The sequence below is a fragment of the Balaenoptera acutorostrata genome, chromosome 9 (assembly GCF_949987535.1).
Source record: "Balaenoptera acutorostrata chromosome 9, mBalAcu1.1, whole genome shotgun sequence".
NCBI classification, from domain to species: Eukaryota; Metazoa; Chordata; class Mammalia; order Artiodactyla; family Balaenopteridae; genus Balaenoptera; species Balaenoptera acutorostrata.
Genome location: NC_080072.1, coordinates 105,116,495 through 105,138,851, shown reverse-complemented (window position 1 = coordinate 105,138,851; position 22,357 = coordinate 105,116,495). Strand labels below are relative to the sequence as shown.

General features: G+C 38.2%; 1 protein-coding gene across 8 annotated transcripts in view; it reads left to right on the top strand.

Moving 5' to 3' along the window:
- The window catches only part of CDON (cell adhesion associated, oncogene regulated), a 102,570-nt gene that overhangs the window by 21,594 nt on the left and 58,619 nt on the right, over positions 1 to 22,357 (top strand). For all 8 annotated transcript variants that reach the window (XR_009009236.1, XR_009009235.1, XR_009009234.1 and 5 more), the window contains 2 exons: positions 20,214 to 20,350; positions 21,901 to 22,173. Coding sequence is in view for 5 of the 8 variants with exons in the window: in XM_057552666.1 (XP_057408649.1) it covers positions 20,275 to 20,350; positions 21,901 to 22,173 (349 nt within the window). In the remaining 3 variants the exon portion in view is untranslated. The remainder of the gene's footprint in view (positions 1 to 20,213; positions 20,351 to 21,900; positions 22,174 to 22,357) is intronic.

The following is a 22,357-nucleotide window of genomic DNA, read 5'->3' as shown; positions in this document are numbered from 1 at the left end:
AAGTCCCCTACTATTATTGTGTTACTGTCTATTTCTCCTTGTATGGCTGTTAGCATTTGCCTTATGTATTGAGGTGCTCCTATGCTGGGTGCATAAATATTTACAATTGTTATATCTTCTTGGATTGATCCCTTGATCGTTATGTAGTGTCCTTCTTTGTCTCTTGTAATAGTCTTTATTTTAAAGTCTATTTTTTCTGATATGAGAATTGCTACTCCAGCTTTCTTTTGATTTCCATTTGCACGGAATATCTTTTTCCATCCCCTCACTTTCAGTCTGTATGTGTCCCTAGGTCTGAAGTGGGTCTCTTGTAGGCAGTATATATATGGGTCTTGTTTTTGTATCCATTCAGCCAGTCTGTGTCTTTTGATTGGAGCATTTAATCCATTTATATTTAAGGTAATTATTGATATGTATGTTCCTATTACCATTTTCTTAATTGTTTTGGGTTTGTTATTGTAGGTCTTTTCCTTCTCTTGTGTTTCCTGCCTAGTGAAGTTCCTTTAGCGTTTGTTGTAAAACCGGTTTGGTGGTGCTGAATTCTCTTAGCTTTTGCTTGTCTGTAAAGTTTTTAATTTCTCCGTCAAATCTGAATGAGATCTTTGCTGGGTAGAGTAATGTTGGTTGTAGGTTTTTCCCTTTCATCACTTTAAATATGTCCTGCCACTCCCTTCTGTTTTGCAGAGTTTCTGCTGAAAGATCAGCTGTTAACCTTATGGGGATTCCCTTGTATGTTATTTGTTGTTTTTCCTTTGCTGCTTTTAATATTTTTTCTTTGTATTTAATTTTTGATAGTTTGCTTAATATGTGTCTTGGCGTGTTTCTCCTTGGATGTATCCTGTATGGGACTCTCTGTGCTTCCTGGACTTGATTGACTATTTCCTTTCCCGTGTTAGGGAAGTTTTCAACTATAATATCTTCAAATATTTTCTCAGTCCCTTTCTTTTTCTCTTCTTCTTCTGGGACCCCTATAATTCGAATGTTGGTGCGTTTAATGTTGTCCCAGAGGTCTCTGAGCTTGTCCTCAATTCTTTTCATTCTTTTTTCTTTTTTCTGCTCTGCAGTAGTTATTTCCACTGTTCTATCTTCCAGGTCACTTATCTGTTCTTCTGCCCCAGTTATTCTGCTATTGATTCCTTCTAGTGATTTTTAAATTTAATTTATTGTGTTGTTCATCATTGTTTGTTTGCTCTTTAGTTCTTCTAGGTCCTTGTTAAACGTTTCTTGTATTTTCTCCATTCTATTTCCAAGATTTTGGATCATCTTTACTATCATTATTCTGAATTCTTTTTTAGGTAGATTGTCTATTTCCTCTTCATTTCTTTGGTCTGGTTGGTTTTTACCTTGCTTCTTCATCTGCCGCATACTTCTCTGTCTTCTCATTTTGCTTAATTTACTGTGTTTGAGGTCTCCTTTTCACAGCCTGCAGGTTCGTAGTTCCCATTGTTTTTGGTGTCTGCCCCCAGTGGATAAGGTTGTTTCAGTGGGTTGTGTAGGCTTCCTGGTGGAGGGGACTGGTACGTGTGTTCTGGTGGATGAGGATGGTTCTTCTATTTCTGGTGGGCAGGACCACGTCCGGTGGTGTGTTTTGGGGTGTCTGTGAACTTATTATGATTTTAGGCAGCCTCTATGCTAATGGGTGGGGTTGTGTTCCTGTCTTGCTAGTTGTTTGGCATGGGGTGTCCAGCACTGGATCTTGCTGGTCATTGAGTGAAGCTGGGTCTTAGTATTGAGACGGAGATCTCTGGGAGAGCTCTCACCAATTGATATTATGTGGGGCTTGGAGGTCTCTGGTGGTCCGGTGTCCTGAACTTGGCTCTCCCACCTCAGAGGCTCAGGCCTGACACCTGGCCAGAGCACCAAGACCCTGTCAGCCACACGGCATTTCCTCGCAAACCAGAAGGGAAGATCCTTGAGGACAGGGAATATCCTTGTTTCTGTAATGTCTATTACAATGCCTGGTCCATTGCAGAAACTCAGTGTGTAATAGGGAAGAACAAATCTGACTCCATACTGGATCAGTTTCTTTTACTTTAACCTTTGTATTTGATTGCTTTCGCTTATTTGTACTCTGATTTGATTCTTTTTATTTTAAGCATGTTTAACATTATTTTTTCTTCTTAATAACGGCTTGTTATTAACTACTGGTCCACTATTTTGTGGGCCAGTCACTTTAAAAGTTCACCCTGATATATAATACTGAAAAAAATTAAAAAACCCATTTGATGAAGTGCATGTATGCATTAATATTTGCTTATTGTTGATAAGCCATAGTAATGTGGGATCTTTGTTATACATGTGTTCCTAATGTTGTGTTATACCATCTGCTATGTCATATGCTTTTCAAGTTTGGCACGCTTATGCTGCCATGAGCTAGAAGATGATTTACAACTCCTACTTTTTATTTTCACCTGTTTCAAAAACTTTCTTTGTATAGTATTCTGTAACATCATTTGACCTTCACATGTCATAGATATGATCCCAAAACACAAATGTACATTGGGTACTGAAATCTTGTGTCATGTCTTCATTTTCTGGCCAATGAGCCAGAGTAACCTTACAATAATTTAAGTTTCAGCAGTGCAGAAACACAGTGAAATAAAAAAAACAAACAATTTTCATACCTTCAAAAATTCATCTGTAGATTAAAACTAAAATAGAGAAAAAGAACTAAAACCTGGTAGGTTTAAGAATCCTTCCAGAGTGAGAAGTGGCTATAGATTCACAGTGAATTAAATGGGCATAAAGAGACCTGTACTCAAGGCTTTCCTTTTATTCAAGAAGCTGCATGTAGAATGGGTGAAGCAGAGGCCTGGGCTTGTCCTGGGCTCTCGCTGGGTTCAGGTCTCACCTCTGTCATTTATTAGTTGTGGAATCTTGGGAAACTATCTGAACTTTCTTCATTTCTGTTTCCTACTTTGTAAATGGAAATAATACTTATCTTTAAGGTTGTTGTGAGGATGGGTGATGATATATGTAAACTCTTTCACCCATGAACTTAATAATTGGTAGCTGTCATTATTCTTTGGAATAATTAATCTCATAAGACAGATGTTTGGGGAATTCCCTGGTGGTCCAGTGGTTAGGACTCGGCACTTTCACTGCCAGGGCCCAGGTTCAGTCCCTGGTCGGGGAACTAAGATCCTGCAAGCCTTGTGGTGCAAGCAAAAAAAAAAAAGACAGATGTTTGTTAAGATGCATATATATATATATATATATGTATGTATGTATGTATCTGTATTGTATCTATCTATAAATGTATGTATTTCTACACAAAGCAATTTTCTGCCTAGTGAAAGCAAGAGGCAAAGGTGGCAAAGAGTTTCAGAATTCTTTGGTAAGGTTTTTCACACTGCATGTAGAGACCTGCTTCCTAAAATCATTTCCAAATGACCTGGGATTACCACGGGGAATGTATCATTACTCTCTTGTGCTGGGACAAAAAGGTGACTGAGATGTACTGGCTAAAACATTTGAATCTTTCTCTGGTAGCTCTGATTTCAATACTTGTACAATATTTTTAAAATCCTAGTTTTATTATTAGTTATCCTAAAGACAAACTTATTTATTTACGTGAATAAATTAGCAAGTTGATATTGCCTGATACTGACAGAGAATGACTAATCTACCTGACGTGTATGTATAAATCAAATTAGCGTTGCAGCAGATTGCTTTAAAAAATGTATGTGGTTTTCCTTAGGTATTTATTTACCAAATTCGGGACCTAAAAAAAAGTGTTGACAAGATGTGAGACAGATTGACTTGATGGTTTTAGGGAAATTTATAAATTTATAAAACTCTTTGTGGTTTGACCCAGTTAATTTGGCCAGTACTCTTTAAGTATATTTGAACCGTTTCCTAGAGAGTTATCTTCCTATTTAGAAATAGCATTGTGTGGTAGGATTTTGGTTACATGATTTTGACTATACAAAAGTTCATATCCCATTGCAGGAAACATGACTATGTACAATTAAAAACCTGACATTTTAGTCTGTAACACTGATCTCTCATAAGTGTATGAAGACAGTCTGCTGTATTTGTTTTAGCTACAAATCCTTATGACGATCCTAAAAGTAAGATTTCCATTTACCCACTGTTGGTCCTATGCCTTTAGAATGCTTAAGATGAATATTTTGCTGACTGCCGAGTCATTGCTGTTTGTGAGCAAAGTAACAGGGCTTCTGGTGTTAGCTCTAGTACCTTTTTTTCCTCTTAGATTTAAAAGGACCTCTTGATAACATCCATTATTTGAACTCTTTTCATTTTTGTGTATGGCTTTTCTGTACTGCTACATCATGTGCTTTGATAGTCATTTGGCTTCAGTACCTGTCAAATTGTACGTTATATAACTATTAGCTATTGATTTTTAAAAATTGACATCATAAAAGGTAAGTAAATGAGTGTTCGCTTCTGTAGAAGACCAAATAAACTCAGCAGACAGATCATAAAGCTTTAGCGCTGATTCTCTTCAACATCTGTTTTAGAGTGTTAGACCGTTCCAATCATTTCTCTTTTGGTTTACTAGAATGTTTTTAAACATATTAAATTAGTAGTGTGTTAAGACATGTCGTAATTCCTAGGAACCGTTGCTGCGTTTCTCTCAGTGTACGTTTATTCATTTATCGACATTCATTAAGCACTCATTTTGTGCAGGATACGTCCCGGGTGTTGGATATACAGTGGTGAGCACATTAGACATGGTTCCCTTCCCTCACGGAACTGACAAACTAGTGTTTAATCCAGGTCCGGTAGAAATTTTTTACATTTATGTCTTAAGTCTTTAGATATAAATATCTAGCCTAGTTCTTTTTTTTCACACTATAATGCATCAGGTAAAACCAAATTCTGTACTTTCTCTGCATGACTCCTCCTTGGCTACAATTTTTACTCAGGAGCAGTCAGATTAAAATGAACATCAAGGCCGTTACTGTATGAGGAAAGAAGTACATTTAAGAATAATCTACAGAGAAAGCAAGGGGATGACGGGAATTTTGTGAGTTGAATGTAGGGATGTATGGAAAAAGGTTCCCGCCTTTGAAACAACAGTTTCCCAATAAGGTCTAAAAGTTTGGCCTGTTTTGGAGAGGAATGTTAATAATGAAAAGTAAAGGTGGCATTGGGAGCAGGGGGTCTTTTTTTTTTTTTAATTTTATTTATTTATTTATTTATTTTTATTTTTGGCTGTGTTGGGTCTTCGTTTCTGTGCGAGGGCTTTCTCTAGTTGCGACGAGCGGGGGCCACTCTTCATCGCGGTGCGCGGGTCTCTCACTGTCGCGGCCTCTCGTAGCGGAGCACAAGCTCCAGACGCGCAGGCTCAGTAGTTGTGGCGCACGGGCTTAGCTGCCCCGCAGCATGTGGGATTTTCCCAGACCAGGGCTCGAACCCATGTCCCCTGCATTGGCAGGCAGATTCTCAACCACTGCGCCGCCAGGGAAGCCCAGGGGGTCTTTTTGAGTGGCAGAAACCTGTCAGTACTACGAAGAGTGAAAACACTCCTTTTGGGAAATTTGTTGGTTGTCATTCAGGATGAAAAGCTAAGGGATATCTGTGTTTAATGCTCCATTAAGGGACATGTGATTCAGCCTATTTTATAACCAAATGTTGGTGATGAGCTTTTATAACATAATCTACTGAATTAAGGCAGTGAAAACTTAAGTCTTTAGGTTGTTTCTCAACATTGCTCTTCAAACCAGCGTGGTTTATAACTTTATATTTGTTTGGAGTAAAATGAGAAACAGCCAACCAAAAGACATGTAGTGATTACTTCCTAAAGCTAAATTTATTCTGAAATTACCTTTTGGCCTACATTTTGTTCTGATCCAATGAAACTATGATCGTAGATGGCAGTTCTTCTCTTCTTTTCTTTCTTTTTTTTTTTAACTTGGTAAATGGTTGGCACTCTTACATGGGACATATTGGTGTTTGTTTTATTTTTAGCTATTCCTGGTTATTGAAATTGAAAAGTCTGGGAACCATTGCTGTAGATTAAATTTAGTAAACTATCAGTGTACAATTATCCAAATTGGATATGGCTTCTTTGCCGTGTCTCATGCTAGATGTTTTTGCATCTGTAAGATTTATGCCCACGTGTTTATGATGCATCAGTATTGAGTAGGATTCTCTCTCTGACCACAGACTTAAGTTGGCTTTTATCCTTCCCCAACAGAAATGGAAATGCCTCACTTAGTTTTAAGTGTACCTTCATTGTTCCGTATACTGAGGTCAGGAGGCAAACACCTAAAAAGTCTCTCTATATATAAAAGCTGCTTTTTAGATGTTTTATTAGTCCTGCTGTTGGTTATTTTAATTACTAGTATGTTTTATTTGTACCCTGAGGCTGTTCAAGCAAAGAATATAATTCAAATAAACAAAATAATATCTGATGTTTTGGAACGCCCACACCTGCCATCTGGGCCTTTCCTCTTAAGTACTTACTCAGGTTGGCAGGGAAGCTGGGGAGAGAAAAAGAAGATGATTATGTGGAGTTATGAAATGTTTTAAATGTAAATTCTTGGAAAGCTTGATAACTAAGTAGTTTTCAAATTGCTGGTGTTGTTTGCTTCATAACCACTGGTTCTTTTCTAAGATAAACCCTGAGTTTTCATGAGAAGGCCTGTCTTTTCCATCGTGTACATGTTTCTAGCAGTGGTTGAAGAATTCTGTGAAAACCTCACAGATAATTTGACTGTAAGATAGTGGGTGACCCTTTCACAAAGCAGGAAAGTTTGCTAGGGAAATTTCTCCAGTTTCTTTACCTGAAGACAAAGTAAAGGGGCCGCCTCTCTAAGTTCTTACAGTGAAATCATAAACTAGTCTCCTGCTTCTCTTTCAACTTGGCTTTTTTTTTTTTTTTTTTAATAAGAGTGAACACGAACAGTCTCTTTTTTTGCTTGCAAACTGACGTGCTGAACTATATGCTTTTGCCTTAATTTTTAGAGCTGAAATTTTGTTGATTTTGGATACCTTTGCTGTTTTTATTCCCCGTTTCCTCTTTCGTTAGTTCAGTCATTTTTGGAGTCTGCCAAAGATGAGGCAAAACCTAGTGTAAGAGGTGCATACAAGCTTTTAAGTGATTTTTCATTTAAACACAGCACTTGTAGAATGTTTGTCATAGAATCCTAAAGCTGGGGAAAAAATTGTGGGTTTTTTTCCTCCCCACTTGCAGACAGAACCTAAGCCACATTAAATTAGTAAATGTTCTAACTGACTAACATTCTCTAGGAAAAAGAAATACATCACTGTAGACCACCAACTATTAATTTTAAAATATATATATTTAAAATATACTTACTAAATATTTAAAAATAGGTTATTTAAAAAATTCAGACTCCTGTCACTTTTGGAAACTTTTTTATACCTCAAAAAAGTTTTAAATGCTATTGTTTATATGTAGTTCAAGAGTTAAAGATTCAGAGATTAAGAAATGAGGTCGAGGTCTGGTCTCTGTTATCTTATTCTACTTCTACGTTATCTCCCCTCCGCCCATCTTTTCTCCCAGCTACCTTGAATATATGTACTCAATACATTCTTCTGGTATAAATGAACAAGAAACTGCTTTTTGTGTTTTTAGGCTACAGCTTCCAACTCCACTCATAATTTGTCTTAGAAAAAGGGTTGAATGAAGAGATTTTAGAAAATTAAGCTAAGGATCCAACCCACAGCATTCTTATAATTTTAAGCCCTAAATTAATCATCTTCATTACGTAAAGAATAAAGTTTTAATTCTCTTCTAAATCTCACCAACAAAACAAAAACTCCTAAAGTTGTGCATAGAAGCCAATAAGTCCTTAAAATTCCAGCTTACAAGGTACATGTATCTATCAACATCTAACATGTATTCTACAAATGTCAGCTATGACATGAGTATAGTGTGATATGAAATATTTAAGAAATAGATCAGAACTTAAATATTTAAATGAGAATTGTGTCTTTAAAGAAGCCTGTCTCTTCAGGAAGCTGTATATTTAATCTCACATTGCTGTTATTGTACTGAGTAATTTGGGGTTCTCTTGGAATTATCTTTACTGCTTATGGCACTTTAAAAAAAATTTTGGTGTTCTTGAGTTTTTTGGAAATAACCGTTAATGAATGACTTGGGTGATGCTGATAGAGTTAAGACTATATGGGGTTAAAAATCAGGTGTAATTATAACCTAATGAGATTATTTTTATACCTTGTTTATACATGGACACTGAAAATGATTAACAAAGGATTTTCAGAAAAGTTTTGCAAAGAGGAGCATCGTTAGAATAAGTTTATCTGTCTTCCGGGTTGGGTCTATCTGCTGCTACGGCTTTCCAGTGGTATCTGTGTGTATTGTATATGTGTGTGTGTGTTTCCTGTATCAGTGTGTCCTTGAATCCTTTCTTTGGACCATCCTGTTTACTGTTGCCCAATATAATGTCACGAAGCAGCTGCTCTTGCTTGATACACATGCAGCCCAGCAGAGTTGTTCCAACAAGCTTTGCTGCATTTCTGGTGGACAGACTGGGCCCAATGCTAAAAGTGCGTCTCAGGCTCTCCAGTTGCACTAAAACTTCATGCTGTATTGTGCTGTGTTTAGAAAGATATCCCAGTCTTAATTGATTTCTTTTTCTGTTTTCACTTCATCAAGACATTGTATCTTGATCATTTCTTTGATTTTATCTGTCTATCAAAGCTTCCGGGAATGCAAGTTTTCTTTCTACAGACCAATGTGCATTTTTACTTATTTTTAGGTTTCTCAATCTGTTTGTGGGGATTGCGTACTAACTGCACAGGAATCTGTGATTGACTTGTGTGCCAACTTATGAACGTGCTTGAAGAGTCCCATTCTCAGTGCTTGGTGCACAGACATGGTGCTGTGACAGCTTTGATGAAGCCGTGTCTGACCTAATTCCCATCACCAGCTTGAACAAAGCAGGCCTCATGAGAAATCTAGACCCCTTCAGTTAATTTATGCAGCCAAGTTTAAAGATGGAAGAGGTACTTGGAAACTAGTATCACTATGTTCCAGGTCTCTAGGAAACTCATAATTCAGCAGGTCATATAATATAAAAATCATCCTGAAGGAGGTCCAGTGCTCAACCAGCATTGATTCAAGTTTGTTTGCAGCAAAGATATTTTTTCTTAGATTTCTAAATTTTTCTTATTTTGCTTTTTCCTCAGTGTTTGTGTACATTAGAATATATTTCATGGAAACGAGTTTCTCCTTCAGTTCTTATTTCCTTGTTACGAAAATGCAATCTAAACCAAACCCCATGAGGGTGTCTTTCATCATGGCCAGGGTAAGTTTGTTCCATTTGGTAAGGTCTGAGCAAGGCATTGGCCTTATTAACAACTATATTAATCTTATTACCTAACACATCATCTAGAGCTCTTTTTTAAATGTCGTCACTTTCCTCCTCCTCATTCTCCATCAAAGACGGTTAGCCAGGTGTCTGTCTGGATCTTTATAATATCACCCTGTTCAGGGTTAGCTAGTTCCTTGCAAACTTAAGATTTTGCATTTGGCATGTGTTTTGTGGTTACCGTCACTCTCTTATTTTTTCCCATGAAGCCAATTCCAATGACAAACCTGAACATCTCCTGAGAGTTGGATTTGTAGCAAGTGTTGATTCTGTGATGCTTGCAGAGTAATCCCCTTGAAACTTGCTGTATTTTGTGTTTTTAATAATCTCTCCCAAGTCACTTTTTAGAATTTCACTGTCTGTATGCAGCTGTGCTTTTAAATATTTGTAACGCTCCTGTACAGCTCACTGTGGATGCCAGAATTATCTTATCTCCACAATTCTTGGTTTCCTGTGCTCTAGATGCAGGAAGAAATAGCCTCTTTGAAAGAGAGTGGAACAGGAACACTTGACTTTTTTTTTTTAAACACACAAATATTGTGAACAGAACCCAACTCGGCTCTCACTCAGACCCCTTCCCTTTCGGAGTGTAATTAAGACCACATTGACTCCTATTGCAGCTGGCAGCCCCTCACGGTTGCCTTTTTCTGCTTGTGACCTTTGATCTCCGTGACCTTTCCTGGGGTTAGTCCTAGGCCCTTTTCATTGTGTTGGAGCTGAAGTGGCTCATGTGGAGTTGATTATTTCTTTGCTCATTTGGCCTTTTTGGTACCATAACTCCAAGTCACTTCCATTTTCTTCCTCGACTTTTGATGGTTCACAGTAAAAGGAAATGCTTCTGCAAGCAGCAGGATCAGTGTGTATGCTTGGCTGACTTGATTGAGACTCAGGAGAAGTGGGGGAAGGGTCGTGAAGCCTGTAGGTGTCAACGTTTTAAAAAACGTTGAGCCTCATGACTGCGTGATCCTTCCGAGCTCATGAAGCGGGTACCGCCGAGAGTGCCGCATTTCTGACGGCAAGGAGGACTGAGTTCTGGTGAGAAGAGAGTTCTGCCAGTCGTTGACCTGGCCTGGGTGTTGGACATTGTGCAGCTCTACTTTCACAAGATATATACGTTCCTCGTCCTGCGTCCCAGCTATGAGGCAGGTCGGAGAATGCATCCTTGTCAGTTGCACATGGCTGCTTGAAGGGATTCTCTAGTCTCTAAAAGCACCGAGAATAGCCCCCAGAGATGAACATGCTGACTCTTACAGGGTGTATTTGTTGCCACCGAACTTAGGAAAGCACCTTCTTCCCTTCTCCTTTCCTCCGCCTCCTCCTGCCCCTACCCACACCTCCAGTCAGACCACTGAAGGATGCCTGCCAGCTGTTACTCTCATTTGTCGGGACCCCATGTGGGCAGCATGAAGACTGTCACTGATCAAAGGCTTTAGTGAAGGAATGCGTCTGGTTACCCTACACTGTGGTACCTTTGAAAGGTATATGGGTGTGAAATTCAGGGACATTTGGAAACTCATTTTTAGGAAGTCTGAGTGTCTGATTCCATCCCTGGAATATCATTTTCTGTCTTTTCCTTTTCTGTTACAAAAATCTTTTTTATTAGTAGTATTGATAATATGAGTTATTCTGAGTGAGGAATTGCTACCCCTTGAAAGGCGATTTTATTGTATTTTATTTTTAGGCTTCATCTCGAGGCCGCTCCCCTGTAGGGATAACAGTTCCTCTGTGCGCCGACGCCTCCCTCGTCTCTCCTAAGCACTCAGGCTTCTTTCCGCTTGCCTGCCAGGTCTTTCTTAGAGTTTCTCTTCTCTCCAACTCAGATCATTAGCTCCACACCTTAAGATGCATCCTCTCCATTCTCTGCCACCCTCCAAACAGCAACAACAAACCACGGAAAGCCCTGCTGCTTCTGTGCGTTTCCTGTCTTAGTGAAGGCACGGCATCCACGAACTCGCTTGTCCAAATGAGAAATCTGGACAGCAGGTTTCATGCCTTTATTTATGGCCGAAGCAGTAGGGAAACAGAAGTGGACAGACAGTGCATTCCAAAGATGTCTAAGAGATGTATTCCTTCCCAATGCACATCATTCACTATCCGGGTCCTATCAATTCTACCTCCTAAATATGGCTACACAAAAATTCACCAATTTTGATAAGTCTTTTTTTAAATGCACGCTGATATGACAGCTGTCACGTACAATCTAACAGAATTGTTTCAAATGAAGTTAAAGACAACTAAGTGTTAACTAGAGCCATTTTACAGAAAAAAACCCAACGAACCTTTTGGCCAACCCAATAGCTTTTAAATATGTCCATGTCTTAACACTTTTTAAACCTTTTACATTTATCCCCTGATATTTCTCTAGTACAGGTCCCCATTCTCTTTCACAGCAGCCTCCTAACCCCTCTTCAGTCGTCCTCCACATTGCAGTGTAAATGATTTTTCAAAGGCACAAGTCTGATCTTGTCCCTTGCCTGCTTAAAAGCTGTTAATACTCCTTTCTCAGGAAAAAGGCCAAGCACCCTGACCTGATTTATTTTGTTCTTTATGCTCTAGCTTCTACTCACCTATGTGCCTTACCTGTCACCTGTCAACCCCGTCCTTACTCTCCTCTCCAGCCCATTCTTCCTTGCTCTCTCTGCCTCTGGTTCTGCACACAGACTCTTCCTTCTGCTTGGAATACGCCCCTCCCCTTGCTTTTCCTCCCTCCCAAACTTCTCCATCTGATTCACCAAATCATTGTTTCCTCTGGGAAATCTTCTCAGCCTCTGAGTCTTGGTTGGGTAACCCTTCTGTTCTTCCTGTAGCACCTGTACTTGCTTTATTCTGTGGCTCACCTATCCCTTCCTCACTTACCTACTTTAATTCCTGAAATCCTTTATTTCCTAAAAGCCTTGCTGCTGCTTCTTTTTTTTTTGGCCACGCCCTGTGGCTTGCAGATCTTAGTTCCCCGATCAGGGGTTGAACCGGGGCCACGGCAGTGAAAGCACTGTGTCCTTACCACCAGCTCGCCAGGGAATTCCACTGAAAAGTCTTGCTTCTTAGTGAAAGCCATTTTCATTGATTTTGGTGGAAAAAAATATCATGTGTTCCCTCCCAAACCAAGAGAGCTACACTGTTTTCACAGATAGAAAAATAAATCAACTAAGCAATAAAAACAAATTTGTGTAGGTAATAAACAATATTTTGAAAGTAAATGAATAGTTTGTTCCTAAATATATTACAGTGAGTTTATTGTCCTCAGCAAAGGAGAAAGAGAAGACTTGAGGGTGGTGACTGGTGAAGGAGGGCTGGTGAGGAAGTCCTTGGGGAGGGGGGAGTCGGGAAGTGGACTTGGAGACAGGAAGTCTTCTAAAGGCATGTAGTTATCTTGCAGTTACATGGCACTTAAAGTTACAGCACACAAAAGCATCTTATGGCAAAATAAAGGCTAAGCGGCGAAGTGTTCCACCAGTTGTGGAAATGATGCATCCCCGCTGGTGGGTGTGTCTTTGACCGAAGCTGTAACATCAAAGTTCCATTGTTTAGTTTCTGATTGAAAAAGTTATATAAAAGTTTATACCAAATAAAAAGAAGCCGTCTGCAACGTGGAATAACTTCACAGGAGCCCCTGTGGCAAAACATGTAGTCATTCTGTTAGATGAGGCTGTGTTTGAACAGCTTCTTTAGTTGTCACCTGTCCTCACCTGACTCAAAACCTCCTGAAGGCAGCTACCCTGCCTGTTTTCTCCCTGGCTGAGTTTCCAGCATAGCACAGCGTCTGACACGTAGTAGGCAGGCGCTAATTATTTGTTGAATGAAACATGAATTCCTCTGCTTTGAATTCTTCTAATGCTTTTTACTGTCTCATTTACTTACTATCATTTTCTTTATTCCAAAGTTAATTAATTCAAGCCCTCTTTTCCTAATTAGGCTGCAGTATCCTTTAGTTCAGGAATTAATGCCTTCCTCATCTTCCTCATTTTTGTACCCTCCCAGGACCTTGCCCAAAGTAGATGCCCTACGTATGGAATTAATTGACTGGATGAATATTTCTTGGAAAATGTAAGATTCTTTGAGAAATCTGTGCAGGAAATGTTTGCTTCTTAGCTAAATTATTCAAATATTCAGAATGAAGAAAACTTTGAGAGGAGATTTAAAGCTGGATGTGATTAAGGTCAAGGTGGTTCAATAGGTTAAAAAAAAGTATATTGTGTGTTGGACTTCCGTAATTGAAATTGTGCTGAATTAATCAGTACCTAATAAAAAATTTAAAGTAGACATGCTTTATTTTTTCTTTTGTTTAGTTATTTCTGAAAACTCATTTTTTTTTCTCAACAATTGAGAAATAGGATGTTTTGAAATAGAGGGTTTGAAAGTAAGAATCAATCTTTTTTTTTTAAGAAGGAAATTACTATTTCATGAAGAAAAAGATGCCTTTAAAAAAGAAAACTAAGTTAAAGAATTTTCTATTTTGAAGAACAATACTGATCCCAAAGCTGAGTTTTTGTTCACAAATTAATCCCAGTTATTGCCTAAGCCTCAAAGAAAACTATAAGAAAGTCTGATATAGGAGTCTAGGGAGGGGATAATTCAGAGAGACAGCTTTGATCATCCTTAGGAAAGCAAAGGCGTTCCTTTAAAAACAGAGGAATCAAATCTAGAAATTCAGGACTTTTCCCAAAGGATTATTCTGGCAGCATGTTGAAAAGGGGTTATAAAAGCATGAAGTTCACAACCTGAACAATAAGTTAAGTAAATGTTAGGGAACTATTTCCTTTCTTATTCTGAGACGAGGCATACCTTTAGCTTCCCTTTGCCGACAGAAATTCTCTTAAGCCTGGGATGGCTTAAAAGGACAGTTTGTAATGCAAGACAAATTGCCTTCTCTGTAGGCATGCAGGAAAGGCTTAGAGAAAGCCCTGTAACTCAGGAGATACCAGCTAGTCTTTAGGCCAGGACTCAAGGAGCAGCATTTGGGCCATATGAGTGGGAAATGGGGAGGAGAATGGGTAAAAAGATTTTTACCTCATGGAGGAGTTATCCCCTGATTTGTAGGTTGAATGGGATACTACACTTAGCTGTTCTATTTTTTTTTTTTTTTTTGGTACTCTGAAGAGACTGTACTACCAGGTGTTCTTGGGAGGAAAGTGACCACTGAGCATCTTCTCAGACACTTAAGTCAGCCACTCAGAACTGCAGTGAAAATAATGGATGTTGGCCTTTAACTTCCTCTGAGGATAGGAAGGAGGTAGAAGAACTTCCTCATGACCATGTTAATTCCTCCTGAGACCAGTGAGTTGGATAAGCCTTAATGGTTCTGTTTTTCACATGGGAAATTGATCAGGCTTTTGCCAATGTCCAATAGTAAGACAAGATCAAACCCAATTTAAAGTCCAAGTCCTTGAGTTATTTTACTACCTCTAGTAGTTTAGGAAAGTAGGGGTGTATATATATGCTTAATGGACACTGAAAGCAGTAAGGAAGAGAGGATAATGGTTTGGAATGAATGGTAACTTACTATTTTGAATGCCAGCAAATATTGCCAGAAAGCGTCTGTCAGCAGTTCTTGCGTACAAATTTATTTTCAGACAAATACACGTTATAAATTAAAATCACACAGTATAACAACCTCAACACACAACCCCTTAACTTACTTGAAGTGAATTTTGGGTAAAAAGTGGAGATTTTTGTGTCCATGGTGTTTTTTGTAATTGAAAGTTCAGAGATGGACAAGGTTTGATCAGTGTAGCCTGCAGGGTCCATTATTGTTATTCTTTCTGCAGTTACTTCCATATAAATTTAGAATACTGTTAGAGAAATCCCTAACAGATTAGACAGTGAATGTTGCTTTATGCCCTATAAAACATTTTAATTAATTTCTCAAATTCATGTTTGATATCCACACTTAGCTTACCTCAGTGTAAGGATATAAACAGTATGCTGGTGAGCAGGGGTTTCCCCCACTGTGCTGGTGGCGGTTGATGGGGATGGGATTGTGCCTTGTTGCCATCTTTTTGGACAACAACCTCAACCATCTATATATTTAGAGTCTTGAAAATGTTTTTACTCCTTGGCCCAATAATTCCACTTTAAAAGTCAGTTCTAAAGACATACTTAGAAGAGTAAAGATTTATGGACAAAGATACTCACAGCAGTATTGTCTGTAATAGCGAAAAAAACCCACAAAACCAAAAATATACATATGCACACGTATAAAACAATGGACCCTAACCAATAGGGAATGGCTAAGCAAATTAAGTGCTGATACATTCATTCAATAAGTATCTATAACTGTTACAAATTACGTTTATGAATAATTTTAATAATTATTTAATAATTTTAATAAATTTAATAAACATGATCATGATAAATGAATAAAGCAGGATTTAAAACTATATTCCATATATATTATGATCTTCAGTTATGTAAATATACACAATATGAAAAGGATTAGTTGAAAATGCATTGAGATATTGATGTGTTGTCTTTAGGTGATAGAATTGTCATGCTTTCCTTTTTTTTGTACATTCATTCCACATTTTTATGCTAAATGTGTAATTTTCTTTGTCATTGAGTATTTGTAGAAACTTTCTGTTAACAATTTTCTTCCTGATAAAATAGCATATTCACTGTAGAATATGTGAAAGAAAACCTTGAATATTTTGTTTAAAATATCACCTGGCGTTATGTTAACCACATTGGATGCTTAAAAAAAAATTCTAAATGAGAAAAACACTGCAGTCTGAAAAATGGCAATGTAATTTAAATCCGAATTCTGTTCTATCTGATATGATTTAAATCCGAATTCTGTTTTTTAATTTTTACATGAGAATATTTGAATGGTATGTATGCTAGAACAGAGGTCAGACAGCCTTGGCAAGTGACGTGTGATGGGGTGGGCTGGTGTCCTCTTACTGTGGACCTTTCCTCTGCTGGCCACTGTTTCCAGATCAGAAAAGGAGGATGGGATAACAGTTTCTATGCAGAGGAAATTAGGGCTGTTTTCTCCCTTGCCAAGGTAAATTTTTGTGGGTAAGAAAGATGACATACGTGTTAAGGCCACTGATCTGTGTGTGAGAAGATGGCAGGAACCTTGTTCAGTTGTGATAAACTTGGCCAAACAAATTGTTCATTTGCGAGCAATGCAGGGAAATGATACATATTTATATTTATGTGTATATAAATTATAAATATATAAAATTTATATATACTTATATACATTTATAGTATACACATATATTTATGTATAGATGTTAGATATGTATGTTTAAAAATATATATATGTTAAAATATATTTTTTGTTTTCCAATAACTTAGTCAAGTAGCAGTAACACTAATATTATTAAGAAGTTTCCTCTTTTGACAAATATAGTACTTTTGAAAATGACATAGTATTGAATAATTTTCCAGCAGTGCTAATGCATATACTCTGATTTATACATCATCTAATCCTCCTTATGGTCAGGGATGTTTGTTTGTGAGGTTGGACCTAGGTTGCTCTTGGTGGCTGTTGAATATAATTTCAAGCCACCTGACCCGTAAAGCAACAGAACCCAGGTTCTTGTCCTGAATATCACAATTTTCTAACAAGCTGAGCAGGCTTGCCACAGATAAATATAAACCAAGTCAACAAATATTTAGTCAGTGACTGTGAGGGTCATAATTTCTTTCCAACCTCTCAAATCAACTGACAGCATGTTAACCTAATAGAAAGATAGGCGTATTCCTGTGTGATAATATTTAGGTAGCAATAATGAGCTGTGATGTTTTAAAGGACAGCTGTAAAGTAACTCACTAGATCACGTGCTGGGGTTAAAGTTGACTCTGGAATTTGTTTCACTGCTTTTCAATAAATAAATAGTTGAGGAAAGATTTGGCAAAAGGAAGAAACTCTCTTCCTTGTCCTCATCCCCTCAGGAAAGTGCCTCCTGTTAACAAGTTGTTTGAATGTTTACTCTGCCGTGACTGCTTAGCAATGGTGTGTCAGTTCTTACCCTTGAACCAAGGGAAGAATTCAAATAAACCAAAAAAGTTTTCACACAGCTGGCCCCTTCCGCCAGCGGGTGGGTGGTACCAGAGTATTTTCTCCCACTTTTAAAAGAGCTCAGCAAGGAAACCTTTAAAAGGCATGCCTCGAACTGATAGTCCGCGAGGTAGATAAACTTGAGTTTGCAACTTGGAGATTTTGGAGTACCTGGTGTAGAGAAGTGAGCAGATCCTGGGAAATATTCGATTTATTCAAAGCCATACTTAAGGTGCCTTACTTTGTATTACTACCCAGTTTTACCAATGGTTAGAATTAACCTTTCTTTTCACAGATGAGCACACACGTAGAATTCTCATTTCTAAAATGTCACTAATGTAACTCTGGCATTACATTTTGTTGTATTCTGTAGTCAGATTCTGTGTCCTGGCCAAGCAGGAATGTAGGGGAGAATTTGTCGACATAATAACCACTCTTTGGATCTCTAGCCTAGCATGGTGTCTGGCATACAGTAGGCACTTACTTTATGTTTGCTAATTTTTGAAATCATATATATGAATGAATAAGTGAATGAAGGAATAAAAATATAGCTAGGTTACACTGAATTCAGTAGAGATAACAGTTCTCATTAAATACTACTCTCTAAGGTACTTCTGGGAATTACGTTATATTAAGGTATTCCTTTCATTTTAAGAAACATCAAGTGCCTCTTTTCTGCTAGGCGTTAGAATTTGCCAAGTTGAATATGACATCATTCTTGCCTTCAAAGAGGACACAGTTATGTAACCAGATAAATTGCAGAGCACAGTAGTGAGTGCAGTGGTAGATAGTGACCAAGGTGTAGAAGTAACACAGAGGAGAAGGAATGAACCATATCTGGAGGATGGCATGGACCTTGTGAATATTCCTAATTTATTTATCTTGTTTATTGTCCATCTCTCCCACAGAATGTAAGGTATACATTTTTGTCTGTTACTTATTTTTACTTGTATATATTTTAAGTGCTCTATCTCCAGCTCTTAGAATAGTACCCATCATGTAATAAACACTCAATAAATATTTGTTGCATGAATGAATAATTTTCCTTCCAAAAGGAATTTACCAATTATATTTCACCAACGAGATATTACAGTGATTTTTACCCACATCCTTACCAGTGCTGGGTTTTGTGAAACTTTTTTTAGCTTTGTAAATGTGTTATATTATCTCTATATTAAAAAAACACATAAACAAACATTTTCATGGCTGCCATCCATCCATCCCCAGCAATTCTCTCTATTTTTCTGCTGCCCTTTTATAGCAAATCCTTGAAGGAGTTTTCTGTGCCTGTTTCTTCATTTCCTCCCTTCCCATCCTATCTTGAACTGATCAGACTTTTGTCCCTTCTCCACTGAAACCATTCTTGCTATATCACCAGTGGTCTTCTTCATGGCTTTCTGATGCCATCTTATCTTACTCTATTTCTCAGCAGTGCTTGAGATGGGTTGATTACTCTCCTCCAGAAATATTTTCCATTTTTCTCCCTGCATGCAACATTCCCCTGGATTTCTTCTTATTTTTTTGGCTACTTCTTCTTAGTCTCCATTATTACTTCTTTCTCCTCTATTCAGTGTCTAAAGGTTGGAGTATCTTTCCTCCTCTATCATATTTTCCTTAGTGCTCATCTAATGCCAAGGCTTTAGTACGTCTAATATCTGCATTTTCAGCTCTGACTTCTTCCCACAGCTCCAGAATCCTATATGCAACTGTCGACTAGTTACTGGTAATCGGATGCCTCACAGATCTCAGACTTTCCGTGGCCAAAGCACAGCTGTTGAGCAACCTCTTCTTCAGCCGTTTTCCCCTCTCCAGTCTTCCCCATTTCAGGAAAGAGAGCTTTTACTTATTCTGTTACACCGAAAACTAAGAGTTGTCCTTGATATAGCTCTTTCTCTCACACTCTTTATCCAAGCCTTCAGCAGCTTCTGTTGGTTTAACCTTTAGAGTATGTTCTGAATCCGGTGATTTTCCTCACCACCTCCACAGCTGACTCACTGGACTAACCCACCACGTGCTCATCTCTCTCCCCAGCGATCACGTAACTTCCCACTTGGTCTCCCTCCTCCATCCCTGCCCCACTTCAGTCTAGTCTCCATCAACCAGTGATCTTCTTAAAGCATAATGAGATCCCATCACTCCCTTCTCTAAGTCCTCCAAGGGTCTGCCATCGCATGTAGAATAAATGCCCAAATCTTCAGCGTGGCTTTTGAAGCTGGGCGGGATCTAGCCCAGCTTTCCTCTGTGCTCTTCTCTTGGATCATCCCACTCTCACCACAGTGGTCTTTGGATTTCTGCAGACAAGCTCAGTCCCCACACAGGCCTACCCTTGGTATTCTCTGTGCAATCCATGAGTCCCCCATCTGAAAAGAGGGAAGAAAACCAGGAGTACCTAACTCATAGGGTTGTTGTGAAGGTTCAGTTAATATATGAAAAGCACTGAGATGGTGTCTGGCTCGTACAAGCACTGTATAAACGTTAGCTATTATTTTGTTGTTTTTGTTATTGTTGCTGTTTTAAGGAACATAGAGGAGGAATGCATTTTAGTTGTGTTGAGTCTTAGATGGTTGTGAGATGTACAAAGAGAAAGGCGCTGAAGGCCGTTACGTATTCATTTGGAACGATTGGTTCTGTGTAAAATAAGTGTCTTAGTATCTTGGAAGAATGAGCAGAATTTCTAACTTTAATTTAACGTCTAGAGATTAGCTTGTGAATTGGGAAGATGTGGATCATTAAATGCCTTGTATTTGACGCACTCTATATAGAGCTTTCAAAATAGAGGGCAGACACCGTGTTCGTAACTCTGGCTATTCAGATAAAAAATTTCAACTGTTTTTGTACTTTAGAATTGCTTCCTTTTTTTTTTTTTTTATGTCTTTTAGTAAGCCAAGGCCTGGATTTTGCTCTGGAAGTCTGTCCTGCCCGCTTCTGTAATCTGGCGCTATGCATCCAGTTGCTGGACCCTTACAGACACTGCTGTATGTTACTCTCCCGATTCTGTGCTCTTCCGTGCGTCCAGGTAAGAGGAGAAGAATGGTAGTTTGGGCCTGAAGCTTTTCCTCATCTTAATCCTATGAAGAACTTCGACTTTAGCGCTTCAACGATAGTAATGGTTTCTAAAGAAGTTTCTAAGATTTGTTTGACCAGTGGAATGATTTGAAAACTTTGATTCATTAAGCAATTTAAGGATCTCTTAGTAGTGCTTCTGGGCACTCACAGGCCTTCGCATCATTGTCCTTATAATTTATTCCTTTTGTTGCCTTGAAAATAAATATTTTCCGAACACGCTTTTTTTTCCAGTGAGGATATGTTACAAATCTCTGAATTTGGAAATTATGATAGGAATAAAATGCTGACTATACACCACCAAAGAGGAATTTTAGAATCCGTATGTAAGAGTACTCCACTTGGAGTGAGAGAACTTGGTTCAAATCCCAGGTCTCTCATGACCCTGCCGAATTTATTATCTAACTCTGGGTTACTAAAAAGCTTAAATGTGTTTATTATGAAATGTATATATAAGCCTGAGGCTAATTCATGGCCCATATGCATTTCTTTTTATTTTAGATATGTGTGAAGATTTATATAGGAGTATATACAAATACGGTGATGTTTATTTATTAAGTAATATTTATTTATTATCTTTGTTAAAAATACTGTATAACTATATTCGACTTAGTAAGGGAAAATTGATTTAGTGGTTTTATTTCTGGTTTTTTTTTGGCTAAATAGCAACCTCAGATTCAGTCAAGGCATTTCCCTTAATCTTTATTTCTGGTAAAATATCCTATAAAAGTAGATTCAGCAATTTATTATTTTTTTTCTTTTAAGTATTTTATTAAACCAGATTAATAGTATTCCTGTCCCCCGCCCTCATTTTTGGGTGGAGGAGAGGGATCCGTTTTGATACTTGAGCGCAAGAACCCCTCTCCCCCAAGTTACTGGAGGAATAGACGTAACAAATGAAACTACTCCAAACACCAAATAAAAATATTACGATTGATACCCCGTTTATCCTCGTGTCCCCAGAAGGATAGACTTTGTATTTCAGCGTGGCTTCCTAACTTTCTACTTCTGCGTTCTTAAAAGTTGAACATTATTTATATTAAAGGGAAGTAGTCAAATTATTTTGAGAAAATAATTTGCTCTTAAAGTCAAATCCTGTTGGTAATATGGAAGAGAATTCTTTTTATTTTGAAAGTCATCTTCTCTTTTTCAGATTCTTAACTTCCATTTTTAAAAAGCTACTTCATTAAAAGAGCAGTTTATCATTTCTCATGTATAGAATTAGTATTTTGTTTTATTTATATCATAAGGATTCTCATCTGTGCTGCCCTAATTGTTAAGTTCTACATTGGTATGTTGCCTTATTTCTTCCAAAATATAAGAATGTTCCTAGAACTCTTACAAGCTCTAAGGACCATAACGTATAGATAAAGTAAGGGATTGCCTTTCGTTGTGTAGATTCAGATGAAGTGTATTAAACGTGCTCTTCTTTCTCTCTCCCCTTCTCTCCTCTTCTCTCCCACTCCCCCCACCCCTTTGCACATGGGGACTCTTCCCTTGTAGACTTGGCACCTTATTTTATTTCTGAGCCATTGTCTGCCGTCCAGAAACTTGGTGGACCTGTAGTACTGCATTGTTCTGCTAAACCTGTGACTGCTCGTATCTCATGGTTGCATAATGGAAAAAGATTGGACAGAAATGTGGAACAGATTAAGGTTCATCAGGGGAGGTTGACTATCCTTTCTCTTAACCCCTCCCTTTCGGGTTATTACCAGTGCATTGCCAACAATAGCATTGGCGCCATTGTGAGTGGTCCTGCAACCATATCCGCTGCAGGTGAGTCTGATTTTGTCCCTGTTATACATGCTTTTTTCCTGAAATTACTGTTAATACTTGCATTTTTTTGAGTAGTGGGAGGAGCATGGGCTTTGGAGTAAGACACGTATGAGTTCTCATCCCAGCCTTGACACTTGCTGTGTGTTTAACCTGGGGGACGATACTTGAGCCTTGCTTAGTGTCT